Below are 24,179 nucleotides of genomic sequence, written 5' to 3'. Positions count from 1 at the left end.
AACAGTATCGGGAGAGAGACTCGGCTGTCTGATGTATGGGGCATGATTAGAAAATGGGGGGCAAGGAGAAATTATGAGCTACCTGTACTGAGCGGTGTGGACAAAACTGCAGTCGGTAACAGGGAAAAGGCTGAACTGCTGCAGAAACATTCAGGAAATAGTTCTGAAAATCTTACCTTGGAAGCCAGACAGTGCAGAAGAAAAATCATGGAAGGAAATCCAGGAATATTTGAGAAAAGGGCACCATCAGGAAATTCATTTGTGTCATTGTTTAAATTATAGGAGTTAAAAAGAGCCATCAGTAATGCACGTATGACTTCACCTGGGAAAGATGGGGTTTGCTATAGCATGATAGAGTACATGAATGACAAAACACTTGCAGTAGTTTTGAAGCTTTTTAATACAGTCTGGGCCAACTTCCATCAGTATGGAAACAGGCAGTAATTGTGCCAATCTTCAAACCTGGTAAAGACCCATCAGACCCTGCTAGTTATAGACCTATTGCTTTAACATCCCACTTAGGTAAAATTATGAAACAAATGATAACTGAAAGACTAAGATACTTCCTTGAAAGCAGAGATTTATTTTCCCAATATCAGAGTGGAATCTGTAAGGGGCAAAGCACTATAGATTCTGTTTTGTGTTTAGAATCAGATATTAAGAAATGTCAGACCAACAGAGAAGTAGTGGTAGCAGTCTTTTTTGATGTGGAAAAAGCATACAATATGCTTTGGAAAGACGGACTCCTTATTAAACTAAAATCATTAAACATTGGTGGCAAAATATACAGTATAATTGTGTATTGGACTTCTTTGAAAGGAAAATACAAGTAAGGGTGGGTGAAGACTATTCAAATGTGTATATAGTGGAGAATGGAACACCACAGGGCAGTGTGTGCAGTCCACTATTATTCAATATAATGATTAATGATATCTTCTCTCACATAAAACAAGATATAGGAAAATCTCTGTATGCTGATGATAGGGCTCTCTGGATAAGAGGACAAATGTCCCTTATCTGTTAAGAAAGGTAGAGAAATGGGCACACAATTGGGTATTTAGATCAACTGCAAAAACACAACCGCTATGTTTTTCGAGATGCCACAGACCTATCTCCTTAAAAATGCATAGGCAACATTAGAGTAAGGGAAAGTGGTAAGATTCCTTGGAGTGTGGTTTGATGAGAAGCTCACCTGGAATGAACATATAAATAAAATCTGAAATAAATGTAAGAAAGTTATTAATATACTGCAGTGCTTATCAGAACAGGAACGGGAGCAAATAGAACATCTCTGACAAATATATACTGGGCACTCTGTAGATTTTAGACTACGATGTATAGTGTATGTCAGCAGCAGAAATTAACCTCAAGAAATTAGATGCTTTACAAGCTCAAGTGCTTAGAATATGTATTGGTTCATTTAAAACATCCACAGTATCTGCAATGCAGGTTGAAATGGGAGAAATGCCTTGAGGAATCAGGAGAAGCAAATTAATGCTTGCATATTGGAAGAATCTGTAGGGGCAAAGACATTAGAACCGCACTAAGGCTGTTTTAACAGAATACTAGGAACACAAGTCCAAGTTCAGAAGTTTTTGATGGGTAGGGGATGCTAAAGCGGGAATGATAGGATTGCACTATCTAGCCCTACAGTCCTCAATTCCTCCCTGGTTATTCCCAATGCCAAGCGTAGACTTCGTAAAACTGAAAGGAAAATACAGTTTTCTACCTATTTGTGATATAGTTCAAGGACACATTGAACAACACTTTGCAGATATGTTAATTGTATCCACAGATGGATCTAAGTATCCTATTTCTGGTCATGCAGGCGCTGCTGTGTTTATTTCCAAATTGAATTTAGTCATATAGAAGAGGGTGTCAGATCATCTGGCTGTATATATGGCAGCGCTATTGGGAATAACCCTAGCTCTGCAGACAGGATATTTTGCTCAACATCTACCATGTATATATATATATATATATGGACAGCTCGGAGAGATGGCAACTGGGGCAGGGAGGGTTAGCACCCCAAACTGCAGGTCCTGAGAAGGACAACCCAAAACAAGCAACGAAAACCCTTACAGAAAAATACCCCCAAGGTTGCCTGAGAGGGGGGGGGAGGATGAGCACCCCAACCGGACAGACACTCAGGCAACGACCCAAGCTAATGGAGTATCGACTATGAGTGCAGTATGTATATGTGGTAAGGTCTGCAAAAACCCACATGGCCTGAAGATCCAGCAGGCTAAGATGAGATGCTTGAGGGGAGAGCAAGTGGTGCAACGCACAGGAGCAATACTTGGTGAGATTCAGGAATAACCAGGCCCGGAGTCACCCCACAGTGCTCGGAACCTCCAAGTGCCATGGGCTCCACCCCCAAGCCCAGAGTCAGAACATCGTCAGGTCAAGTGGACTGCAGCCAACAAGGAGAGAGAGTAGCTCCAGTTTGATGAGGATGTAGATGAGATCCTTGAAGCTACCGCTAAGGGTGATGCAGACTGATGGCTCAAGTCTATGGCATCAATCATCATCTGCATTGCAGCCGAAAGGTTTGGTACTAAGGAGCAACGTGGGCCAACCCTGGTGGGCCAAACTGATGGGAGATGAGGATCAGCCAGCTTAGGCAGGAACTGAGATCTAAGGCGGCCGTACAAGGAGGCGGGGTAAGAAGACAGGGTTGCATTAGCAGAGCTCCGCAACATCATCAGGAGGAAGCTTATCATTCTTCACAGAGCAGAGTGGCACAGAAGACGGGGCAGAGAGAGGGCGTAACATGGTTAATAATGATTACACTTGCCATTGTACCAGAGGTGTATATGTGTATTTTGGTCTAGTGTTCTATCACTTTAAAATACTTGTGTAGTTGCCTTTAAGGGAATGACGCACGTTACGTTCTTCCCAGTTTAACTTGCCCATGCAAGCGGTGGGTCACGTTATAACATTGTGCCAATTATTTTAAGAGATTGTTCATATTTGTTCACAATTTTATCGCTATATCAATGCATATGTACCTAGAAGAGTTTACACATGGACAAAGACTTTTGTGCATTTGTAGATTTGTATATTCACTATATCTGTTCTACGAACTGCGACGAATGGCATGTAGGCTATGTTGCTAGCTAAGTTAGCCACTTACCAGGCCGCGTGTGTGTGTGTGGTAACGTGAGTGTTTCTATATTTCTAGTATCATCATTGCTGAAGATACATGTTTGAGAACAGTCCAGTGATCGCACTGTTTGTCTATTATCAGGTACATATTTATGCTGTAATGGATATTGTTGGTTATATACTGCCCAGTTTAACTTGCCAATGCAAGTGTACCATCATTGCTGAAGATACATGTTTGAGAACAGCCCAGTGAGAGCACTGTTTGTCTATTATCAGAATAAACCAACTCAACTGGGAATCCTGGTTTGTGGTGCTTTTACACAACACAACGCAAGATCACACCAGTTACATGTGCAGCCTTCATCGTGAACCCTTTTGGCTTCACCAGGCAATTGCTTGGGCAAAAGCAAAGCAGCCACCTCACATGCTCTAAAGAGGAGGTTGACCAGCACCTCAACAGCTTCTACAGTGACAGGGCTTGGGAGCAAGACCTGGGGAACTACAGAGCCTTGATAATACCACCAGACCCCACCTATGAGTGCAACATCAAGTAGCCTACCCTGAAGGAAGTTCAGACAGTCCTCAGAGCTGCCAGAACAAGCTCTGCCCCTGGCCCAAGTGGAGTGCCGTACAAGGTCTACAAGAGGTGTCCCTTACACTGGCTATGGAGGATCCTCACAGTGATCTGAAGGAAAGGGAAGTTAGCCCAGCAGTGGAGATTTGCAGAGGGTGTCTGGATTCCAAAGGAGGAGAACTCAAGTAACATTGAGCAGTTCAGAACTATCTCACTCCTCAGCGTTGAAAGCAAAGTATTCTTCAGTATCGTTGTCCGACGCCTGACAGAGTACCTCCTGAAAAACTCTTTCATCAACATCTCAGTGCAGAAAGGGGGAGCCCCAAAGGTGCCAGGACGCATTGAGCACTACTACTGCTACAAATCTACTGCTCCACACTCCAGTCCAGTTGGTGGCGGTAATGCACCGAAATCTGGTTTACCACCATTAAACCTCAGAAGAAGGAGAAGACGAGGAAGAAGAAGACGAACACAGCTGCCAACCCATAGACATATATATGTCTATGTGCCAACCGCTAACCAAGCCACGGTAGCCACCATTTCTCCCGGCAGCAGGGGTCCTTCTGTATGACACGAACGAAAGTCTGTTGGTTCAGGTAAAGATTTGTGTTATTTTTGTGTAATTTCTTTAATTTTTATCCACGCTTTTACTGAACGCTAAAGCTAATCCATAAGGTAATAATGCCCAGCTTGCTCAAAAGCGGTAACGTTACCGATTAGCTACATTACCGTAGTCTAATGCCTTGCTGGTGTGTTGTGAGCCAGATTAGCTATCTAATGAGACTTGCGAACCTCCCAATTTCGGTGTCGACCTAATAATGCCGAATAATGGACGCGAGCCGCTTTACCCACGAACTAGCTTTTGTGTTTCTAAGTTAAACGGTTTGCTAACTAGCTAGCCAAGTACACCGATTGCTACAGCTAGATACATAGTCTATAGACCTCAGTTCGCTTGTCAGCTTGTGAGTTAGCTAGCAAGTTTTAGTCTACCCCTGATGTTAGCTTGCTAGCTGGTGCCCATCTTACAGTTTTTATATTTGAATTTATCACTAAGTTTAGCCAGCTGTCCAGACGTGTTTGGTAGTATGGCAGGTTACTTAGCCGGCGTTTGCGCTTTATCTTGCTGACATGTTAATATCCCATTTAGCTTGCTAACGATGCCAAGTTCGCTTACTAAGCTGCATATTGTTGTTAGACTATCTGAACGTCGTCATAAAATATCTCCAGACCGTGAAAAATGGCTGATTTGTTAACATTTTGGACAGATGTGGCGGCGAGGTAATTTATATCTCTGTTTCCGTCGTAGCACTGTCGACACAAGCAATATCGGTACTGCTTGCCTAAAATTTCTCCTTAACGAGAAGACTGCCTGACCCGAAAGCGTAGATTGTGTTATCACGGCGACACAAATAACGAGAAATACCATAAATGGGGGGGGGAAAACGGTACATGATGTAATGCATTTAGCTCAACCTACTATACATAAAAACTCTAGTCAGTCACCCGATCTGTGTAGCCCATAATGCCATCATAGTGCAGAGTGCTTAAAACCGTAAAACCACCCCTTACTAAAAAAATAAAATAAAAACTGTGGGTTACAAGTGAACTTTAAGTATAGGCCAGCTAGTCTGACATTAACGTTGGTACTAAACTGGCTCACGTTTTAGTTAATAAAACTCAAAGGTAACATAAACATCCAGTGAGCACTAGTGACTTCCTACTAGTTAAGTATTTTAATATCATTTCTGCAGCCTACTTGGTGTATTAAAAGTTGTGAAGAAGTGTAAGTATAAGCCTATGTATATTTTCTTGAAGTGTATAATTGTTCAAAAGTGAACCAAGTACACATTATTATTTTAAGAAAGTATGCTATATTAGTGTGCTTACAAAACTTTATAGTTGAAACTTTATTGTCAGGATCTCTTAGGTCTAAAACTAGTTTAAAATAGTAGGCCTTTCATGTGATATCATGAAAGACATCCCTGCACCACTCAATCATAGAATTCAGGGGAGGATCTGTAGTTAAATAACGACTGAAGTGAGCCTCAGCCATGTTTTTGATTAATGAAACTGACTGCACAGTCAAAGATATTATTGTTGAGAAACCATTGAAAATGAATGATAATAGGACAGCACCATATTCCTGAATCCCCCTCCTTGGTCAGTGAGTATTCTTTTAGGAACCCCAATCCTATAGAAAAAATCAACAATGCATTGTGCTGCTGTACATCCTCAGCTTGCTTAGGCTTTAGTGCAGTGGTGTCAAACTCGTTGCCATGGAGGGCCGTGTGTATGCAGGTTTTCATTCCAACCAATTAATGCTGCCTTAATTGAGTCCAATTACTCATTCAGCCATATGCGTTTAACTGCATTGAAGCACAGAATATAAGAAAATTTTTATTTAGACAATGCGGGTCACCATAGACGTCGGGTCACCATTGTGCACAAACCTGCATCCCTAATTCAGCAAATAATTTAACTAATTATATAATCAAGATCTGAGGCTGGAATGAAAACCTGCATACACACGGCCCTCCATGGCAACAAGTTTGACACCACTGCTTTAGTGGATATGCCTCTGACCACTTTGCTTAGGCTCACTTCAGTTTTCTTAGATAATAACTACGGATACTCCCCTGATTTCTATGGAGTGGCACTCGGATGTCTTTCATGATATCTTCTGATAAGCCTACTACCTGAATACACAGTTTTAAGGGAATTTTGACAAGATGGACCCTACAAATTATAAGCACACCAATGTATTAAACTTTCCCAAAATAAGAAAGTGTACTTGGTTCACTTTTGAAACTGTTATGCACTACAGGAAAATAGCTTATGCTTGAACTTCTTTACAACTTTTAGCACATCAAATATACTGAAGTACTCCAGAAAATGATACTATAATATTGAACTACTAGTAAGCCACTATTTCTGACTGGATGTTTAAGTGACTTGAGTTTTACTAAAGTGAGCCAGTTTAGTCCCAAAGTTGTCAAAGTCAGACTATTGAGTCTATATTTGAAGTTCACGTGTAGCTTTCTTTTCTTTTTTTCTAAGGGGGTGCAGCACTGTATTGTTTTAAACGCGTCATGGTATGATGCCATTAAAAACAGATTGAGCATGAGTGGCTCATTTATTTTTTATGGAGAGTAGAATTGATCTAAATGTAGCTACAGCATATAGCATTTTCTTTCAACAGTGGTATTTGTTGATATAATTGTGCCGTCGTGTTAACACATTTCTAAGCCTGCGGGTCAGGCCCTCTTCACGGTAAGGAGAAATTTTAGGACCACGGAACAGCGAGTGCTATCACATTTATTTGTTTGGTTAACTTATGTTCTGGTCCATTGTGTTTTACAGTCATTTCCATGAGCGGGTTCATGACAGGTTTATTTTCCAAATGGTTACATTGCAAGTTTGAACTCAAATTGATGGACAAATATCCCTCATTTTTTCTGTCAGTGCCTTACTTGCTTTTAAAGACAATTAAAGTATTGCATTTAAAACAATACTTTAAATAGCTGTAGTCATTATACACAAAGAAACAAATGAAACAAATATGATATTGAACTGTTTTATTCAGTTTTATTCTTTTTATTTTTCGTGAACGCTGCAAAATCCTTACACTGTTACAGGAGGATTTGGTGTTTGTCGTTTAGAGACTGTTGCATTTTGGAGACCAGTTCTCTCTCAGCTGTAGTACAAGTCCCCAAACAATATTACTTACCATTAATCCCTTATGGCCCAATGGCCATGAAATTAGATGCTGGTAAAATTCTAATGAAGCATGCCATATACCATTGGGAAGTTTGTACTGTCCTCTACACGATAAGTTATCAATCAAATCAGAATGAACTGAAAGGAGTTACATTGGTGTAAATGGCATAGGTAAATACCTATCGCCGCCTTCTATTTGTGTGTTTTTTCTCAAACAGATTGTTAAAGGCAATAAATGAATCGTGATAGGGACATCTTTGTGTAAATCCAATGGTAAGATTGTATAGTTATTCCATATTTAGTTGCAGATATTGATAATAGTGAAATGGATAATTCCACATAAATTCCTCATTTCACTATTTAGTGAGCGGTTCTCACTGCTGTATGGTTATACCTTCAAGCTATTGTTGGCTTTATCTTACTGCTATGACAGAGTATACATTTTTGATTTTGAAAAAACATTTTTATGAACTTTTTTCTCTATATCAAAATCATTTTGATAACAGGTACTGTTCACTGATTATTTGTGTCCTTTCTTTTCAGAGGGAATGATGTCTGGAACAGGGGGAGGGAAGCGTGCAGCAGGGCTTGGGGGGGACAGTCCTCCTGGACCTCCTGAAAAGAAAGGGAAAAAAGAGGAGAAAACCACTACCACACTGATCGAACCAATTAGGATTGGCGGAGTGTCCTCAACGGTGAGTTGCTTGTTCCATGGCAGCTTGTACAAAAATGTATGTCTGTTTTATACAGTCTTATCAGCCATAATCCTACCTCAAGATTTGCACCTTAACCTACTGCAAGCTGTGTGGCATAGAGGTATGTGTAAACCAAACAAAAGAAACGAAATATGGCATCTTCCAAGGTAGTGCCCCCACCCCCTTTACCAGCTCAGAGGAAGATTTCCATGTACAGGATGCACCAACACTGGTGCCTCCAGGCCTCTTAGCTAGTGCTGTTGTTTTTCTTTGTCAAATTATTAGGCTTCCAAGCGCAAAGGTTGGGAAGCGTACTCTTGCAACTATGTTTAAAAAAATAAAATAAATAATTATTTTAATTTATTTTATTTATCTTGTACTTTTTTCCATCATGGACTTCTATATCACCACTTGGCTCAACTTGGCAAACATCCCTCCAGTGTAGTCTACGTCTTGTCTATTCTCATGTTTAATTCCACTTCCACTGGTTATAGATTTCAGTGGCTCCTGACTGTCCCCTGGTACGATGCAGCTTGAATGCTGTAATGAATTCTTATTCTGTTGTTGTGTCCACAGGAAGAGATGGACATGAAAGTTCTGCAGTTTAAGAATAAAAAACTATGTGAGCGTCTGGAGCAGAGGCAGGCCATGGAAGATGAGCTTCGTGAGAGAATTGAGAAGCTGGAAAAGCGGCAGGCCACAGATGATACAACACTTCTTATTGTCAATCGCTACTGGAGCCAGGTGCCATACTCAGGGCTGTTTGCTGATTAGTGGATTTGATTTCTTGATAGTTTGAGTCAATCTGAATTCATTAATTTATAAATAATTTTTTTTGTATGTTGCAGATTTGTAGGGTTAGTTAAATAATTTTGTATGCTTAGGTTTTTAATTTTGATAACGTTTTTTTGAAGCCAGCTGTTACACGTACAAAAAAGTGTCTGTAGTACAGAACCGTCAGACACACCATGTATACTGTATATTTTGTTTCTCTTTTTTGCAGTTGGATGAAAATGTTCAGATCTTACTCCACCAATTTGACCCTGTGGAAACTCTGCCTGCTGATCCTACCCCTGGCCCTGAGGAAAATGACAGTGGACAACTCCACCCTGAGCCACCAGAGGAAGAGAAGGCCTGTAATGCTGAGAGAGCAGGGGGTGACTTGCAGCAGGATGGCACTTCTGGTGAGTTGCGCTCTTCTCTCTCCTTAATGACTGGTCATTTTATTGTAATGTGAGTGTTGCCTGAGTGGTAACAGTAATATTGAGTAAACGCACCATCATAATAACCAGGGTGTTGGCTTTGTGGGGATCTTTGCTTGGGAAATTGGCACATAGCCATAACATGCACTGATTTTCACATGCATTTGGACCTTACCAAAAACATGGTTGCAATCTTGTGGGTAATTTAACCAGGAAATTCTAGTACCAAAGGTATTTAAACTGGAAATGCATGCCCAAGGCCACGTTTCCACCACAGATCTTGATTCCCTGCATCAAGTTTTTTATTCCAATTTTTTGACAGCCTGTTTACATCTACTTTTAAAAGTGACCCATATCCGATACGTGTATTAACATGGTTTACACTTGCAGGGTTTCCCCCAGAAAAGTTGTTAGGCCTGGTGGCAAGTATCTTTCGGCGGGGGCCAGCGGCCCTGTGGCAAAGTGTCTTTTTTGAGGGGGGCCCGGCGTGGGCCAGCGACAGACTGTGGCAGCATTAAGGTAGGGCCCTATAGTTTCTGTGATAACAGAATCATGGACGGAATCGTGGAATTGAGAATTTGAAAAAGCTATATCACAGATTCCATAGGGCCCTACATTAAGTCAGTGCTAAAAGCTGACTGGAGATTTGAAAATATGACTACGTAATGTGAATGTTGTTATAAATAAATAATTTATTCAACACACATTTTTAAAAAATCAACAACTATTTACAGCATAGCATATTTACAGCTTACAAAGAATCTGACAACAATGTACAGTCTTGGAATGCTCTGTTTTCAACAACAACAAAAAAAAAATTAAATTAAATTAAAATAAAATAAAATAAATAATATCACTCTACAAAAAAACTTGAAAAAAGTCCTGATTGGCTACTGATACTTACAGCCTTGGAATGCTGGGCACATTTAAATAGGAATGGGAATCGAGAACCGGTTCCAAGCTGTCCTATTCATTGAAATCGTATGCCTCCGAGTTTGTCGATATCGCTCATCGAAGCCAGCATGTTTTTACGACAGCTGCCCATTGCAAAACAATGACGTAACGCCTTGGGGGAGGCACGCACACAGGCAGCCTCTCTCAGGTGTTTGTTTTGGACAGCAGCTGTCATAACAAATTTGATCCGGGAAGCCAGCCTTGATACATTCTGTTGCGATAAAGATTCTAAGACGACTCAGCAATTTCTCTGGATTAACGGGTTATTTTCTAGCCTGAAATGCGATCGTATTACTAAATGGCTACACGTCATGTAATGTGTAAGTAGTTGGCTATCTCCCTGGATATGAAGTAAATGTTTTACCAATAAATAATAATAATAAATGCAATTTTATCCATGGAAATAGCTATACAAAAAAGGCAAAATAAATGGTTACAATTGCCATCGTAGATGTCAGAAGAAAATGTCACTGACAAAAAAAAAAGAAAAAGTTTGCTCTCTTTGCAGTGGTTTGGGCTGGAAACGAGCTGTAAGAGCGGTGTATGCACAACACTGCCTACTTATTGGCTACTGAATCTTACAACAGTGTACAGCATTGGAATGCTGGGCACATTTCAACAACAACAAAATATCTATATCTGTGTTACTGACTGTTTGGCTGGCTAGCTAAGTTAGCTAAATGACCACATTGTCGTGCACATCAATGTCATCAAGCTAACGTTATTAATAAACAAGTGAAGTCGTTATTTCTATGGCGATTAATAAGTCATGTAATGTTACAATGTATTGAACGTTACATTCATGCTATTAGTAACGTTACCTACACACTGCTTAAGTTAATATAAAAGAATGTACTTGCTGACGAGATGAAGTGATAACGTTTGTAACGAGGTTAGTTAGCCTACTAAATAAGAAATGGTGGCTTGCTAGGTAACGTTAGCTTTTGATAGCTGGAAGCGTCAAGTGTTGAACGTCATTCTACGCACAATGAGGGTAAAGAACACTGATCTCAGACCATAGACATACGTCTATGTCTCAGGCCTGCTGTTTTCCTACAGTGCGTTCACGTTTTAACCTACAGATGTCGCTGGGGAGCTTTCCAACCGAGCCGCCCCACTGTAACTGTAGTTTAAAAAACACATTAAAAATACATTTAAAAAAATAAAATAAAATTCCCCGATGCTTAGGCCTGGCGGGGGTCAGCTTAGGCCCGGCGGGCCACCGGGCTTGCAGTACACTGGTGGAAACCCTGACTTGAACAACCCACGTGTACTCAAGGGTTTGGTTACCGATACAGAAGTAAAAAAACATGGGAGCACATCCGTATTGCCACCTGCAGTGGATGCAAATTTGGCAAAAGTAATAATTCAAGCTATTGCTTTCCGAAGCATCTTTAGAGCTCTGTAGCAGTCATTCCCAGAATTTTGTCCTCTATCGACTTTTTTCGGCCCATGTAACCTTGGTATTTGTCCCCTGACCTGAGCCTTTGTCTGCCATTAAACGTTTTATTTTTTTTTACATTTAATGTTACCGATGGGGAGTGGTTGTGTGTGTTTCACGTCATTCAAATGCGAAAAAGTATAAGAATATCACATTTTGAATGGCATGCAAATTGTGATGACATGGAAATTCCAATCTGCGTGTTCAGATGAGTCGCATGGACAGATGTCAGTTCTCTGTCAGATTGATTTCTACATATGAATGCAGCCCAAAACAGTTTATACATTCACAGTACATACGCTACATGGCCAAAAGTACGTGGACACCCGAACCTCACACTCATATGTGCTTGGTTAACATTTTATTCCAAAACCATGGGCATTAATGTGGAGTTGCTCCCCCCCTTGCTGCTGTTCACAGGGGCAGCTCTAGCAGAGCAGAAAGTTGACAAACTGATTTTTTGGAAAGGTGGCATCCTATGACAGTGCTAGGTTGAAAGTCACAGTCCTTCAGTATGACTTATTTTACTGCCGATGTTTGTCAATGGTGATTGCGTGGCTTAATTTTATGCACCCACTAATTAGAAGCGGTGTCCACATATTTTTGGCCATGTAGTGTATCTGTGCCACAAGAGCAAAAAATTGTACACTTTTACCAGGTATTGTAAACTTAGGTGAAGTAGTATTTTTGTGTTACTAATAATTAACAAGTGGATCTCATGATTACAGACTGGTTCCTTAAGTTTTCTCACACACACGCACAACGCACACACACGCACGCACATTGGCTCTTATAATTTACATCAGTAACTGTAGTTCTGTTGTTTGCTCAGATATTCTAACCTACAACCTTTCCATCCTCCCCAGGCCTGATGGCTCCCCCTGCTCCACTGAGTGACAGTGCAAAGTCCTTCCTCTGTACGCTGGGCAGTAGCAGTGAGGAGGAGCTTAGTCTGCAACTGCAGGACAAAATGCAGTTTAGCAAGGTGGCTGTGGCCCGTGTCAGCTGCGTCTTCGACCAGTTGCACCATAAAATTGAGGACCTCTGTGCCCGCATTCAGACTACTGGTAACTACTGAATTCTACATATTGAACATGCACTGCACTTACCATTATTGGGCCCTGGAGCAGCACTTTCTGTTACACCACGGATGACTAAACTTGTACACTGCGTTAAAAAGGCGATGCTGCACATTGCACTGATTCTATTGGTAACTACTGAATCTGCAGTTGAGGCCAAACTTTTACATACACCCAGGCTAAAGATATTCAAACTCAATTTTTCACAACTCTGCACATTTCATGTTACCATACGTTTCTTTTGGAAAGTCAATTAGGGCATCTTATTTGTTCACATCAGAGGTCATTTAAGACTTAAAATCAAAGGGCAATTTCAATATACATCTTGTCTTAATGATTGATATACAGAAACACTATATAAATGAGGGCTGTATTGAGAGCAAGCCACAGAAGGTTTGTATTAATAGCTGTCAATGACAACTACATTACATTACATTACATTACAGGCATTTAGCAGACGCTCTTATCCAGAGCGACTTACACAACTTTTACATAGCATTTTACATTGTATCCATTTATACAGCTGGATATATACTGAAGCAATTTCGGTTAAGTACCTTGCTCAAGGGTACAACGGCAGTGTCCTACCCGGGAATCGAACCTGCTACCTTTCGGTTACAAGCCCAGTTCCTTACCCACTGTGCTACACTGCCGCTTGAATTGAAACTACATTGAAATAATTGTAACAAATATTAAGTACAATACTGATATGTGTGACATTAACATTGCTGCAAACCAGGGCTGCCCAACCCTGTTCCTGGAGATCTACATTGTAGAGGATGGTTTTCACTCCAACTCTATCAAAGTGCACCTCATTCAACAGCTAGAGATCACGTTGAGTTTCTAATTAGTAGAATCAGTTGTGCCAATTTAGGGTTGAAATGAAAGCCTGTGAACTGTCTACTCACTGGGAGTGATTCATAAACTCATTCACATGCGCCCAATTTTAGGATGATTTGTTATTTATGAACTAACTGATCATGTGTAGAAAGGATTTGTCAACATTTATTTGTGTTTATGGACATGTAGGAATGTTTTTTGGATTCAATCGTGCACTTGCATTTAGGATGAATATAAGTGAGGCCCCAGGTTAATTCATTATTCACCAAAAATGTTTTACCTGAGAACTGGAAAATGTCAACCTTTTGTCAGAAAGGTACCGTGGGCAGAAAAATTAGCCAGGCTCACGCTTGGGCTCAGGGTCACTTTCAGCCAATGGCCCTAGAGTTGGTACAGAATAACCCCAATTTGTGCACTCTATGCAAGTAATTGCAAGTTTTGTCATAGTTTTTCAGGATGACAGTCAAAGCGAGATGCTTTCTCTGAATCGCATGCTCCTGGATGAGAACGTTAGGCTGCAGGACCTGTCTGCATCCCTGCAGGGTCGACATCACAAAATGTCCCTAGAGGTACGTTCATTCGGATACATTGGCTTCAATACTCGTCTCTCCTCTCCCCTACCCTACCGAAACCTGCTTGAGAAATGACTGGCTTAATCGTGTTTGTTTTTATTTCACTGATACTTCTGACTCTGTACCCTGTCTTTTATTGTGTTCATGACTGAATGTTTTTTTTTTTTTTTTAAATTTAAATGTAGAAGTCTGATTGTTAAGTGCTTACATCACACAACCTGCATGTGGCCTACAGTATGTTTTTACGTTTGTGCAGCTTGCGTGGCATGCATGCCATGTGCACAGTGTAATGCTGGTAAGGTTGACATGGCAACAAACAGGCGCTAACATGAAGCGCAGTGAAGTTGTGACAATGTTGGTTTTGTTGAATGTGTTCTATTTCCCATTTTAAATGGTTATTGCCTTAGGGATGGTTGTTTTGTTTATTGAATTGATTGAAAATTGAAAATTCCTGCTTTTCAGTCATAATATACTGCCGAATACAATAAAACATGCGTTCTCTTTTTTTTAAGGTACATAAAAAATGAATAAATAAAAAAGGGCAGAAAAAAATTAATTTCATTAACCAGCTAATGGCAAATCTGTATTTGATGTGTCACACGGCACACTAACATTACGCCAACACGTCTCTCGGGGGAGTTTTAAAGTAAGGTCTGATGTTGGTGATTGGAATTGAAATTTGATACCACTTATGAAGGAGACTGCATTTGATCTAAAAAAAAACAAAACAAATAATTGGATACAATGTGCTTTTCTTGTTTGCACTTTGAATGTGGACAAAATTTGGAATCAGGTCACATCAGAGTGGTTGTGTAAATGAAACCTTAGTCTCTTGTTCTCATCTCTCTTCCTGTTAGTATAATGAGCTGGTGGACAAGGTAATGAGTTCAGAGACCAAAGTTTCTGAAATGGAGACGACTGTGGAGGATCTGCAATGGGACATTGAAAAACTTCGTAAGAGGGAGCAGAAGCTCAACAAGCACTTGGCTGAAGCCTTGGAACAGGTGTGCCCTTCTCCTGCTCACTCTATCACTGTAATCTTTGCCAAATCTTCAGGCAGTGTTTTGCCTGTCTGTCCATGTGTTTTACTTTTTGTGAACAGGGTGTGTATCTTGTGTCCCTTTATGCACTGGCATCTGTGAGCCAAGCCATATTCGACTTAAGATCCAAGATGGCGGGCACAGTCCGAATTGCTATTGCTTTGTACTCTGTTGGGCTCTTGCACCCCAGGGCATGCCAGATACTGTCATCAGCATTGCAGTGTTGCAGTGTATTTTGAGTACCTTAACGTACTTAGTTTGATTTGAACATGATGTGCTTGGAGAAGCTGATTTTAATTCTGATTCAGTTTTGTTTTTTTCTTCAAAAAGAATATTTTGTGACTTGAGCATGCAGGGTTGATGGGTATAGGTGCTGAATGATTACCACTATAAATGTATGCCTTGCAATATAGCAATATAGGATTGGTTTAATTAAAAGCATGTCAGTGTAGTCTAATCTTGCAGAATTAATTTTCATAATGGAGTATTGATGTTGGACTGTTAAAAAGCCCAGTTTTAATAACTGAATAGGGGTCTAGTTGTCATTGTCATCTCTTTGTCATAATACCATTTGCTGAGCAGTTATGTTTTAAGAATTTATTTGTTGAGTGACTTGCCTGCATTTGTGGTATAAACCGTTCTGTGGTTTACTAGTATGTCCTTGTAGCAAAATTCTGAAGTGACCATTGTTAACATTACTGCAAATCTGAGCTTGATTGCAATTGTGCCGCTGCCACCAGAAATTGAATTGTGCCATTTCTGGATCTGATCTTGCCAGCTTGAATTGGTTTTGAATAAGTACAGAAGCTCCAGAACCAGTCCAGCAGCACAGGACTGGTGAAGCTTGGCTTGATGTGCCAGTGCACTAGCGAAATTCATCTGGGGGAATTCTTGTCTTCTGCAGGCAGATGATTGAAGTGAATAGTCACACACTATGCGGCCAAAAGTATGTGGACACCTGAAAAACACCCATATGTGCTTGTTGAACATCTCATTCCAAAACCATGGGCTTTAATATTGAGTTGGTCCCCTCTTTGCTGCTATAACAGCCTCTGCTCTTCTTGGAAGGCTTTCCACTAGACTTTAGAAGGTGGCTCAGGGATTCACTTCAATTCAGCCTCAACAGCATTTGTGAGTTTGGGCACTAATGTTGGGCAATAAGGCCTAGATCGCAGTCAGTGTTCCAATTCATCCCAAAGGTTTTTGATGGGGTTGAGGTCAGGGCCCTGTGCAGGCCAGTCAAGTTCTCCCACACCAGACTTGACTTAAACCATTTTTTCTTGGCCCTCACTTTGTGCGTGCGGGCGTTGTCATGCTGAAGCAGGAAAGGGCCTTCCCCAGACTGCTGCCACAAAGTTGTAAGCACACAATTTTCTAGAACGTCATTGTATGCTGTAGTACAATTTCCCTACACTGGAACTAAGAGGCCTTGGCCAAACCATGAAAAACATCCCCAGACCATTATTCCTCCTCCACCATACTTTACAGTTGGTGGCACTATGCATTCGGGCAGGTAGCATAATCCTGGCATTTACCAAACCCAGATTAGCCCGACTGCCAGACAGTGAAGTGTGATTCCTCTCTCCAGAGAATGCATTTCCACTGCTCCAGATTCCAATGACGGTGTGTTTTACACCACAACAGCTGACGTTTGGCGTTGTGCATGCTGATCTTAGGCTTGTGTGTGGCTTCTCGGCCATGGAAACCTATTTCATGAAGCTTTCGACGAACAGTTCTGGTGCTGCTGAGGCAGTCTGGAACTCTGTAGTGAGTGTTGCAACCAAAGACTATTTTTAGGTGCTACATGCTTCAGCTCTTAGCGGTCCTGCTCTGTGAGTTTGCATGGCTCACTGCTTCATGGCTGAACTGCTACTGTTCCTAGATGTTTCCACTTCGCAGTAACAGCACTTGCATTTAACCAGGGCTGCTCTAGCAGGGCAGAAATTTGACAAACTGAGTGGTTGGAAAGGTGGCATCCTATGACAGTGCCACATTGAAAGTTACTGAGTTCTTCAGTACAACCCATTCTACTGCCAGTGTTTGTCTATGGAGATTGCATGGCAGTATGCTTGAGTTTATGCACCTGTTAGCAATGGGTGTGCCAGAAGTAGCCAAACCCACTAATTAGACGGGTTGTCCACATAATTTTGGCCATGTAGCATATATAGCCCTCAACTCAGTATCTGTCTTTCCTCAGAAGCACTTACCATACTTTTGACATTGCTATGATGTTGCGATTAATGTCTGACAGCAGTATTTTAATATTGGAACTGACAGTACTTTGAAGCTCTTTTTTTTTCTTGACTGCCCACAATATTTTTAGGTCTGGAAGTTTTAGTGGTGTGTCAGTTCACATTTGTCTTTGTCTCTGCCAATGTGTCAGTAACTTTCTGGAGAATTTCAGCTGATTTCAGTCACTCATTGGTTTATATTCTCATTTTACCTTTCAGTTGAATTCTGGGTACTACACCTCTGGCAGTTCAGGGGGTTTACCTGGAGGACAAATCACACTCAACATACAGAAGGTGAGAACAGCATTAACTGCCAATCAATGGCAGTTGCCTTTTGATATTGGTGAATTTAAACAGGATAGTCACCTTTTCACATTAATCAGCAGTCCGATAACGATTTCATGAATTTTGCTTTTCGCTATACAGTTACTCATGCTGCAGCCACATTTATGTTAAGAATCAAAGATGAAAAGTACTGAATTCTTTATGTACATTCAATATTCTCTTGGCAACCATGTATTTCCATGTACCCATAATTAACTTGAAATAAACAATTGTTAACATGAAAAGTAAAAAATAAATAGCTTTTCCTAATTTTCTGTTTGGATATTTTGGTGTGTTTTTGGTTCTTCGACTTGAAAGGCCACAAGCCTTACTCCTTCTGAGTATGTCTGTCCACTGTGTGATGCAGAGGTTCCCTCCAGCCCTGAATCACTTTCTTTCACCAGGAGGTTTAACAGTCTGAGGACATTAAAACAAATTCGGTCTTGTTGCGTTGGTTAAAATTTTTCTGATTCAGAGCAAGGCCCTCTTTCCAATGACAACTTATTCAGTGTTCAGTTTACAATATAACCTACCACATGCCATTCTTAGACTGAATGGTCACGTGAATAAATACTTACTGATGCTTGCTGAAATCTTCACTTACTGGGTGATGCTAGTGCCAGTTATGGAATATCCTATAGCATCTGTGGCCATAGCTCACTGTGAGCCTGTGCTTGAAACCATATCCACCTTTTCAGTAACTCTGTCAGTATACTGTACTTTGATTGTATAAGCTTGTAGTTTCCCAATGATTGCTTTTTGGGCTACAGAGCCGACATTGCTTTCACGCAGCCTTTGGATGTTTAGTTGCCACCTGCTAGTCTAGCTTACGTACACTTCAACGATAAGATCATATGCTTGAAAAAATACCCCATGATCAATAATTCCTGATTGATAATACCAATTTTGGTAGTCACCAAAGTATGGCTGGGGACAAACATGAGTGAACAAATGCTGTGTATGCAAATTTATTTCCAGAGCACTGATTGTTTAAGGTGTAAATGGAGTAGTTTAAATCCATTAAAGGACAGCGTGTCATAAAACACCAGTCCATTACCCAGTGTTTGTGTATCTGTCTATACTCCTTTTCAGTTTGAGCTCTTGAATGCAGAGCTGGAGCAAAACCAAGAACTGGCCAATAGCCGAATGGCAGAGCTGGAGAAGCTGCAGCTGGAGCTTCAGGAGGCTGTGAGGGAAAGTGAGAAGCTGAAGGTAATGCTGTCATTCTACTACTCGAGGGGGTGTTATGGCTTGCGCCTGTATGGCTGCCAGTGGAACGGGCTCACTTGTCTTCATTGATTCTGAAGTCTACAGAAATATTTTATCTGCTCATATAAAACCAAACGCCTCCAAACTCATTGGACAGCACTTCATCATGCAACAAGACAATGACCCGAAACATACTAGATGCTAGAGCAACGAAGGGGTTTTTGACGGCCAGAAAGTGGAAAATCCTTGACTGGCCGAGTCAATCACCGGATCTGAATCCAATTGAACATGCATTTTAAATGCTGAAGAGGAGACTGAAGAGAAAAAGTCCCCGAAACAAGCAGGAACTGAAGATGGCTGCAGTACAGGCCTGGCAGAGCATCACCAGGGAAGATACCCAGCGTCTGGTGATGTCTATGTGTCGCAGACTTCAAGCAGTCATTGCATGCAATGGATATGCGACTAAATATTAAAAATGATTACTGTATTCTACATTATGTTAAACTGTCCAATATTTTTTGATGCCTGAAAATGGGGGGGGGGACTATGTACAAAAGGTTCTATAATTTCTAAACGGTTCATCCGATATGTATGAAAATACCCTCAAATTAAAGCTGACGGTCTGCACTTCAACATCATTGTCATTGTAGCCTTTCAAACTCACAGTGCCAGAGTACAGAACCAAAATTAAAAAAAGTGTCACTGTCCAATGAATTATGGTGCTCACTGTATGTTTTCTTGTGTTATCAATATGTTATGCCATCCCTGTTACATTATCCATCAAGAGGTGTTTCCCTACTGAACTACAGAATTCCTGTGACCACTAAATATGCTGCTGCAGTAATAGAATTCATTTTATTCATGATTCAGTGTGTATTTTCCCCCTCCAGCAAAAGGGTTGCATGTTCATCACATAAATATTGCCCTCACCACCTCAGTCCACTCTGTGTTGTGTCTAACAGATGGACTTAAGAAACATCCCTGAGGAGGTGGTGAAGGAGACTCCGGAGTACAAGTGCCTTCAGTCACAGTTCTCCCTACTGTACAACGAGTCTCTTGGAGTGAAGACCCAGCTGGATGAGGCCCGAGCACTGCTGCTTACAGCAAAAAATGCTCATCTGAGACAGATTGAACACATGGAGGTGGGGAGAGAGCAAAAGGCTTGTTAACACGTGGCTGTAATATTGCTGTGCTGTTGGCACAGCTGGCTGATTCTGTTTCATGTGAATGTTATGGTTTAGCTAGGACATGACACTATGCGGTTCTCATGAGTGGGCATCGCAAACATTGACTCTGTTCAATTTTACTATGGTGTCTTTATAGTTTTTGGTATACTGCCTTGAATGTGTCAATATCTTACTTTTGGCCCTTTCCATTCTGATTATTTCCAGAGTGATGAACTTTCCCTCCAGAAGAAGCTACGCACAGAAGTTATCCAGCTAGAAGACACCCTGGCCCAGGTCCGAAAGGAGTATGAAATGCTAAGGATTGAATTTGAGCAGAACTTGGCTGCCAACGAGCAAGCGGGTATGTCATATTTACACATTTGGACTTGACAGTGACCTAGGGGTGGGCGATATGGCAAAAATATCATATTGCGATTTTTTTCAGGCATGATCACTATCCAAGATATGATCACAATTCTTTTTCATGGTTTTTAAGACTATTTTCAAACTAATATCCCTATTTAAGAAAATATTCTTTTTAGGAAACAAAACCTAAAAGGAAAAGAATAACAGAGACTATTTGGGCCAAAGTACCAGATTTTAATCAAGTGCAATTCTGCAAAGTATTAAGTTTGTACCGCTAGCTTCTAGCTGCGTGACTGTGCCTGAGCCACTCACGTGAGATCCCCTGATTGTTTGGCTTTCCGCCTGCTCTTTGGGGTGCTTTCTCTTGAGGTGATTTAAAAGGTTCATCGTGTTGCCATCCGATGTGCGAACATTTTCTTTACAAATAACGTTGTTTTGCGCCGTGTTGGTTTTGGAAAACCCAAACCAGTTCCATATCGCATACGTCAAATATTTTTAGGGACCAACTCCTCTGTGGTGTCAGCCATGCCACTATGTTGTCAAATAAAAAAAGGGGAGGAAAATAAATCCAAGGTGCTACGTACTGTTTGCTATTATTGGTTTATTGGTGTGTCTGTTAGTGGAGGCGCAACAGGGACTAGCGAATAGTGTGATTTTAGGTTTGGCTGAGAAAACAACTTTGGATGCCATGTATGAGCGTTGTCAATGCAACTGATCAAACGTGCAGTTTCAATACTCCCGATCTTTCGATACTCTCTCTGGTAAGGCAGATCGTGGAGAAATTTTCATCGTTCATAATCTAATATCGTCATATCACCCACCCCTACAGTGACCACATTTACTGTACATGCACTCCGGCCAATGATCCTTGTTCTTGTTAGGGTCATATTCCGATTTATGCCATTTACATGCGTCATTATAGGAATAACCAAATCTTATTCTTTTATACATATTTAGCTGAATATTCTGTTCATGGCCGTGCTAAAGGAATAGCATCCAAGTAATTCTTCCATACACAATAATTAATAATAAATTCACTGGGTGTGAACCGCTGGTATTATTTTGTCTCTATGCCTTCAAATTTTAAAGATGCTGTGTCCTGTTGAACCACAGAACAAATTAGAAACAGGTGGAAAACACTGAAAGCAATGTTTTTTTTAAAGTCAGACTGTCAACGTTGTTTTAACTCACGCAATTATTTGACAAGTGAAACTTTTTAAAACAAAAAATTGCATTTTAATCTAATTTTATTACTTTGTCTTAATCACAAATTAATGCATTACAGTTGACAGCCTTGTCAAAAACATATTTCTTTCTGGGTCTTCTACCTGTGCTGGTTCGACTGAACACAGCATCTTTTATTTTGTTACATTACATTACAGTACAGGCATTTAGCAGACGCTCTTATCCAGAGCGTCGTACCCAAATTTTGCATAGCATTTACATTGCATCCATTTATACAGCTGGATATATACTGAAGCAAAGCAGGTTAAGTACCTTACTGTGACCTACCCGGGAATCCAACTTGTGACCTTTAGGTTGATGCCATCCATGCACATGTTTATTTCTTTTAATACAGAAATGAAGACGTGTCTCCTTGTTAGTCCAGAAGTGACGGCTTTGTGCTTGCCGCAACATTTTTACATGGCACCTTTGGAAACCGTACATGCACAAGCCGTGTTTGAGTTGTAAACAAATAACGTGTTTACATGCTTTTCATTAGCATTTTATTACAGGTGTACGCAACCTGTATTATTTCCGATTTTGCATATTCAGAATAAAGGGTTAATTGGATTTTGCTTTTCAGAACAAGATTGTTGGAATAATCATGTGCATGTAAACGTGGTCATTGCCGTTAGATTTGTTCCTGTGTGAATGAGAGGTTTTCTTTCCTTTTTCTTGATTTTTTTTGTGGCTTGTCTGGTTGTTGTGTAAGGAATAAACCATGACGGGCTGTCCCGTTATTGGAAAATAATGTCCGACAGCTGATGGATGGTGATGCGGCCAAGGTTGATAGTTCTATTTGGACCATTGTAATGCAAAACTCTGGTAGTTCTATTTGCACATACCTCAGGTTGTTAACTCTATGAAAACGATGATTGTCAGGAAAAGATAGCTATTATTTTATATCATCCAATTAGCACAAATTTTGGTTATTTTTGTCATTACATCGTTGAAAAAAATGGCATGAAACCATACATTTGTTGTTGCCTTTTTAAAATGGCGTGCTCACGCAGTGTAGACATAGCATCTTTCTAGACCCTCTGAAACAGGGTTAGAATGCAAGCTAGCTTTGCTAGGTTTGCAGTCACGTGTTACCTAGCCAATATTAAAATTCAGCTGGGTTTTAGGTCAAAATGGTCTTAGGGCATGCTTGTTATCCCAGCTTGGTCTAGCTTAACTATTGATTTATATTCAAAACAACAGTTAAACTATAAACGCAATCCTGCAAAAAGATATGAAAGAAAATGCGTCCCGTAGCACTGAGTTAAATACGGAATGCCTATTCTACTGTCCAAATAAGGGACTATTCCGTATTTTGCTTGGCAAACCTAAATCAAGTTATAAGCTACAGTAACTAGAACTTGTGATTCAACGTTGCTGTTAGTTGTGAAATTGGACAATGAACATGGGATGGAATATAAGATTCATTCAAAATAGAAAGAATTATGCCAAATCTAGGCAAAAAATCTAAAATAAATGAGCTCTTTTTCAGTTTGTAATGAAATGCTCAGATATTGCATATATACAGCAGGTTAAACTATACATGTGCTGGATCAAAAACTCCTTGACCACAAGTGTGTAAAATCTAAGGGTGGATATGCAGAACTACTAAAGATTGTAATTGTGTCGGACTGGAAAATATTCTTGGGATAGACCACATTTCGGATGGATTGGTTTCTGTACCAACAACTAGGAAGTAAATATGGTGCTTGAATGTAGGATTCTTTTAAGCATGAATAATAAGGGGCCACAATGCAGATAAATGATCAGTTTATATTTTGACTTATTTTGTTGCCTAAGGCCCCATCAACAGGGAGATGCGTCACTTGATCAGCAGTCTACAGAATCACAACCACCAACTGAAGGGAGATGTGCAGCGTTTCAAGAGAAAGCTACGAGAGACTCAGATGGAGATAAATAAGGTTTCAAATCTACGCTTATCCTGCTTGTTAGCATGTATGAGTGTGTGGACAAGTTTAAATGGTGTCCTATTTAGTCAGCCAATAGCAAATGTTTGTACAGTGCAGTGTTTCTATTCTGTTGTGTTGTTGGCAGTTTGATCAGCATACCAGTGCTTGTCCATTTCTTCCTATTCAGTTACGTTGCCAGAGTGGGGAGATTGGGGTTTCGATGTCAGAAGAGATGGGGAGTGATGGAGGCATGGATGTGAAGAAGGAGGAAGATGAAGAACAGGAAGAGGAGGAGGAAAGGAGGAGGGAACTGGAGAGACAACGGGCTCGAGAAAGAGAGAGGGAGGCAGAGAGAGAACGAGAGAGGGAGCGAGAGAGAGAGCGAGAGCGACTGCGAAGTGAGGAGCTGAAGAGGAAAGACTCTGACACATTGAAGTTACTGAGGGCTGAACTGAAGTAAGCATGTGTTTTTCTCGAATGGTTTTTATTAATCAGCATTGATCTGTTGCAGGGCATTGACTCCTTCT

At 40.6% G+C, this 24,179-nt stretch overlaps 1 protein-coding gene across 1 annotated transcript in view; it reads left to right on the top strand.

Moving 5' to 3' along the window:
* Positions 1-4,132: 4,132 nt before the first annotated feature.
* Positions 4,133-24,179, top strand: part of rnf40 (ring finger protein 40) — a 51,895-nt gene continuing 31,848 nt past the window's right edge. The window contains exons 1-13 of the mRNA XM_035405848.1: positions 4,133-4,278; positions 7,943-8,094; positions 8,671-8,838; positions 9,098-9,278; positions 12,558-12,758; positions 14,058-14,179; positions 15,040-15,186; positions 17,673-17,747; positions 18,870-18,989; positions 19,949-20,128; positions 20,378-20,513; positions 23,543-23,664; positions 23,840-24,108. Of these exons, the coding sequence (XP_035261739.1) occupies positions 7,948-8,094; positions 8,671-8,838; positions 9,098-9,278; positions 12,558-12,758; positions 14,058-14,179; positions 15,040-15,186; positions 17,673-17,747; positions 18,870-18,989; positions 19,949-20,128; positions 20,378-20,513; positions 23,543-23,664; positions 23,840-24,108 (1,868 nt within the window). The 5' untranslated portion in view covers positions 4,133-4,278; positions 7,943-7,947. The remainder of the gene's footprint in view (positions 4,279-7,942; positions 8,095-8,670; positions 8,839-9,097; positions 9,279-12,557; positions 12,759-14,057; positions 14,180-15,039; positions 15,187-17,672; positions 17,748-18,869; positions 18,990-19,948; positions 20,129-20,377; positions 20,514-23,542; positions 23,665-23,839; positions 24,109-24,179) is intronic.

The sequence above is a fragment of the Anguilla anguilla genome, chromosome 2, assembly GCF_013347855.1.
Source record: "Anguilla anguilla isolate fAngAng1 chromosome 2, fAngAng1.pri, whole genome shotgun sequence".
In the NCBI taxonomy this organism is placed as follows: Eukaryota; Metazoa; Chordata; class Actinopteri; order Anguilliformes; family Anguillidae; genus Anguilla; species Anguilla anguilla.
Note: the sequence above shows the minus strand (reverse complement) of the source record. Positions and strands in the feature narration are given on the sequence as shown.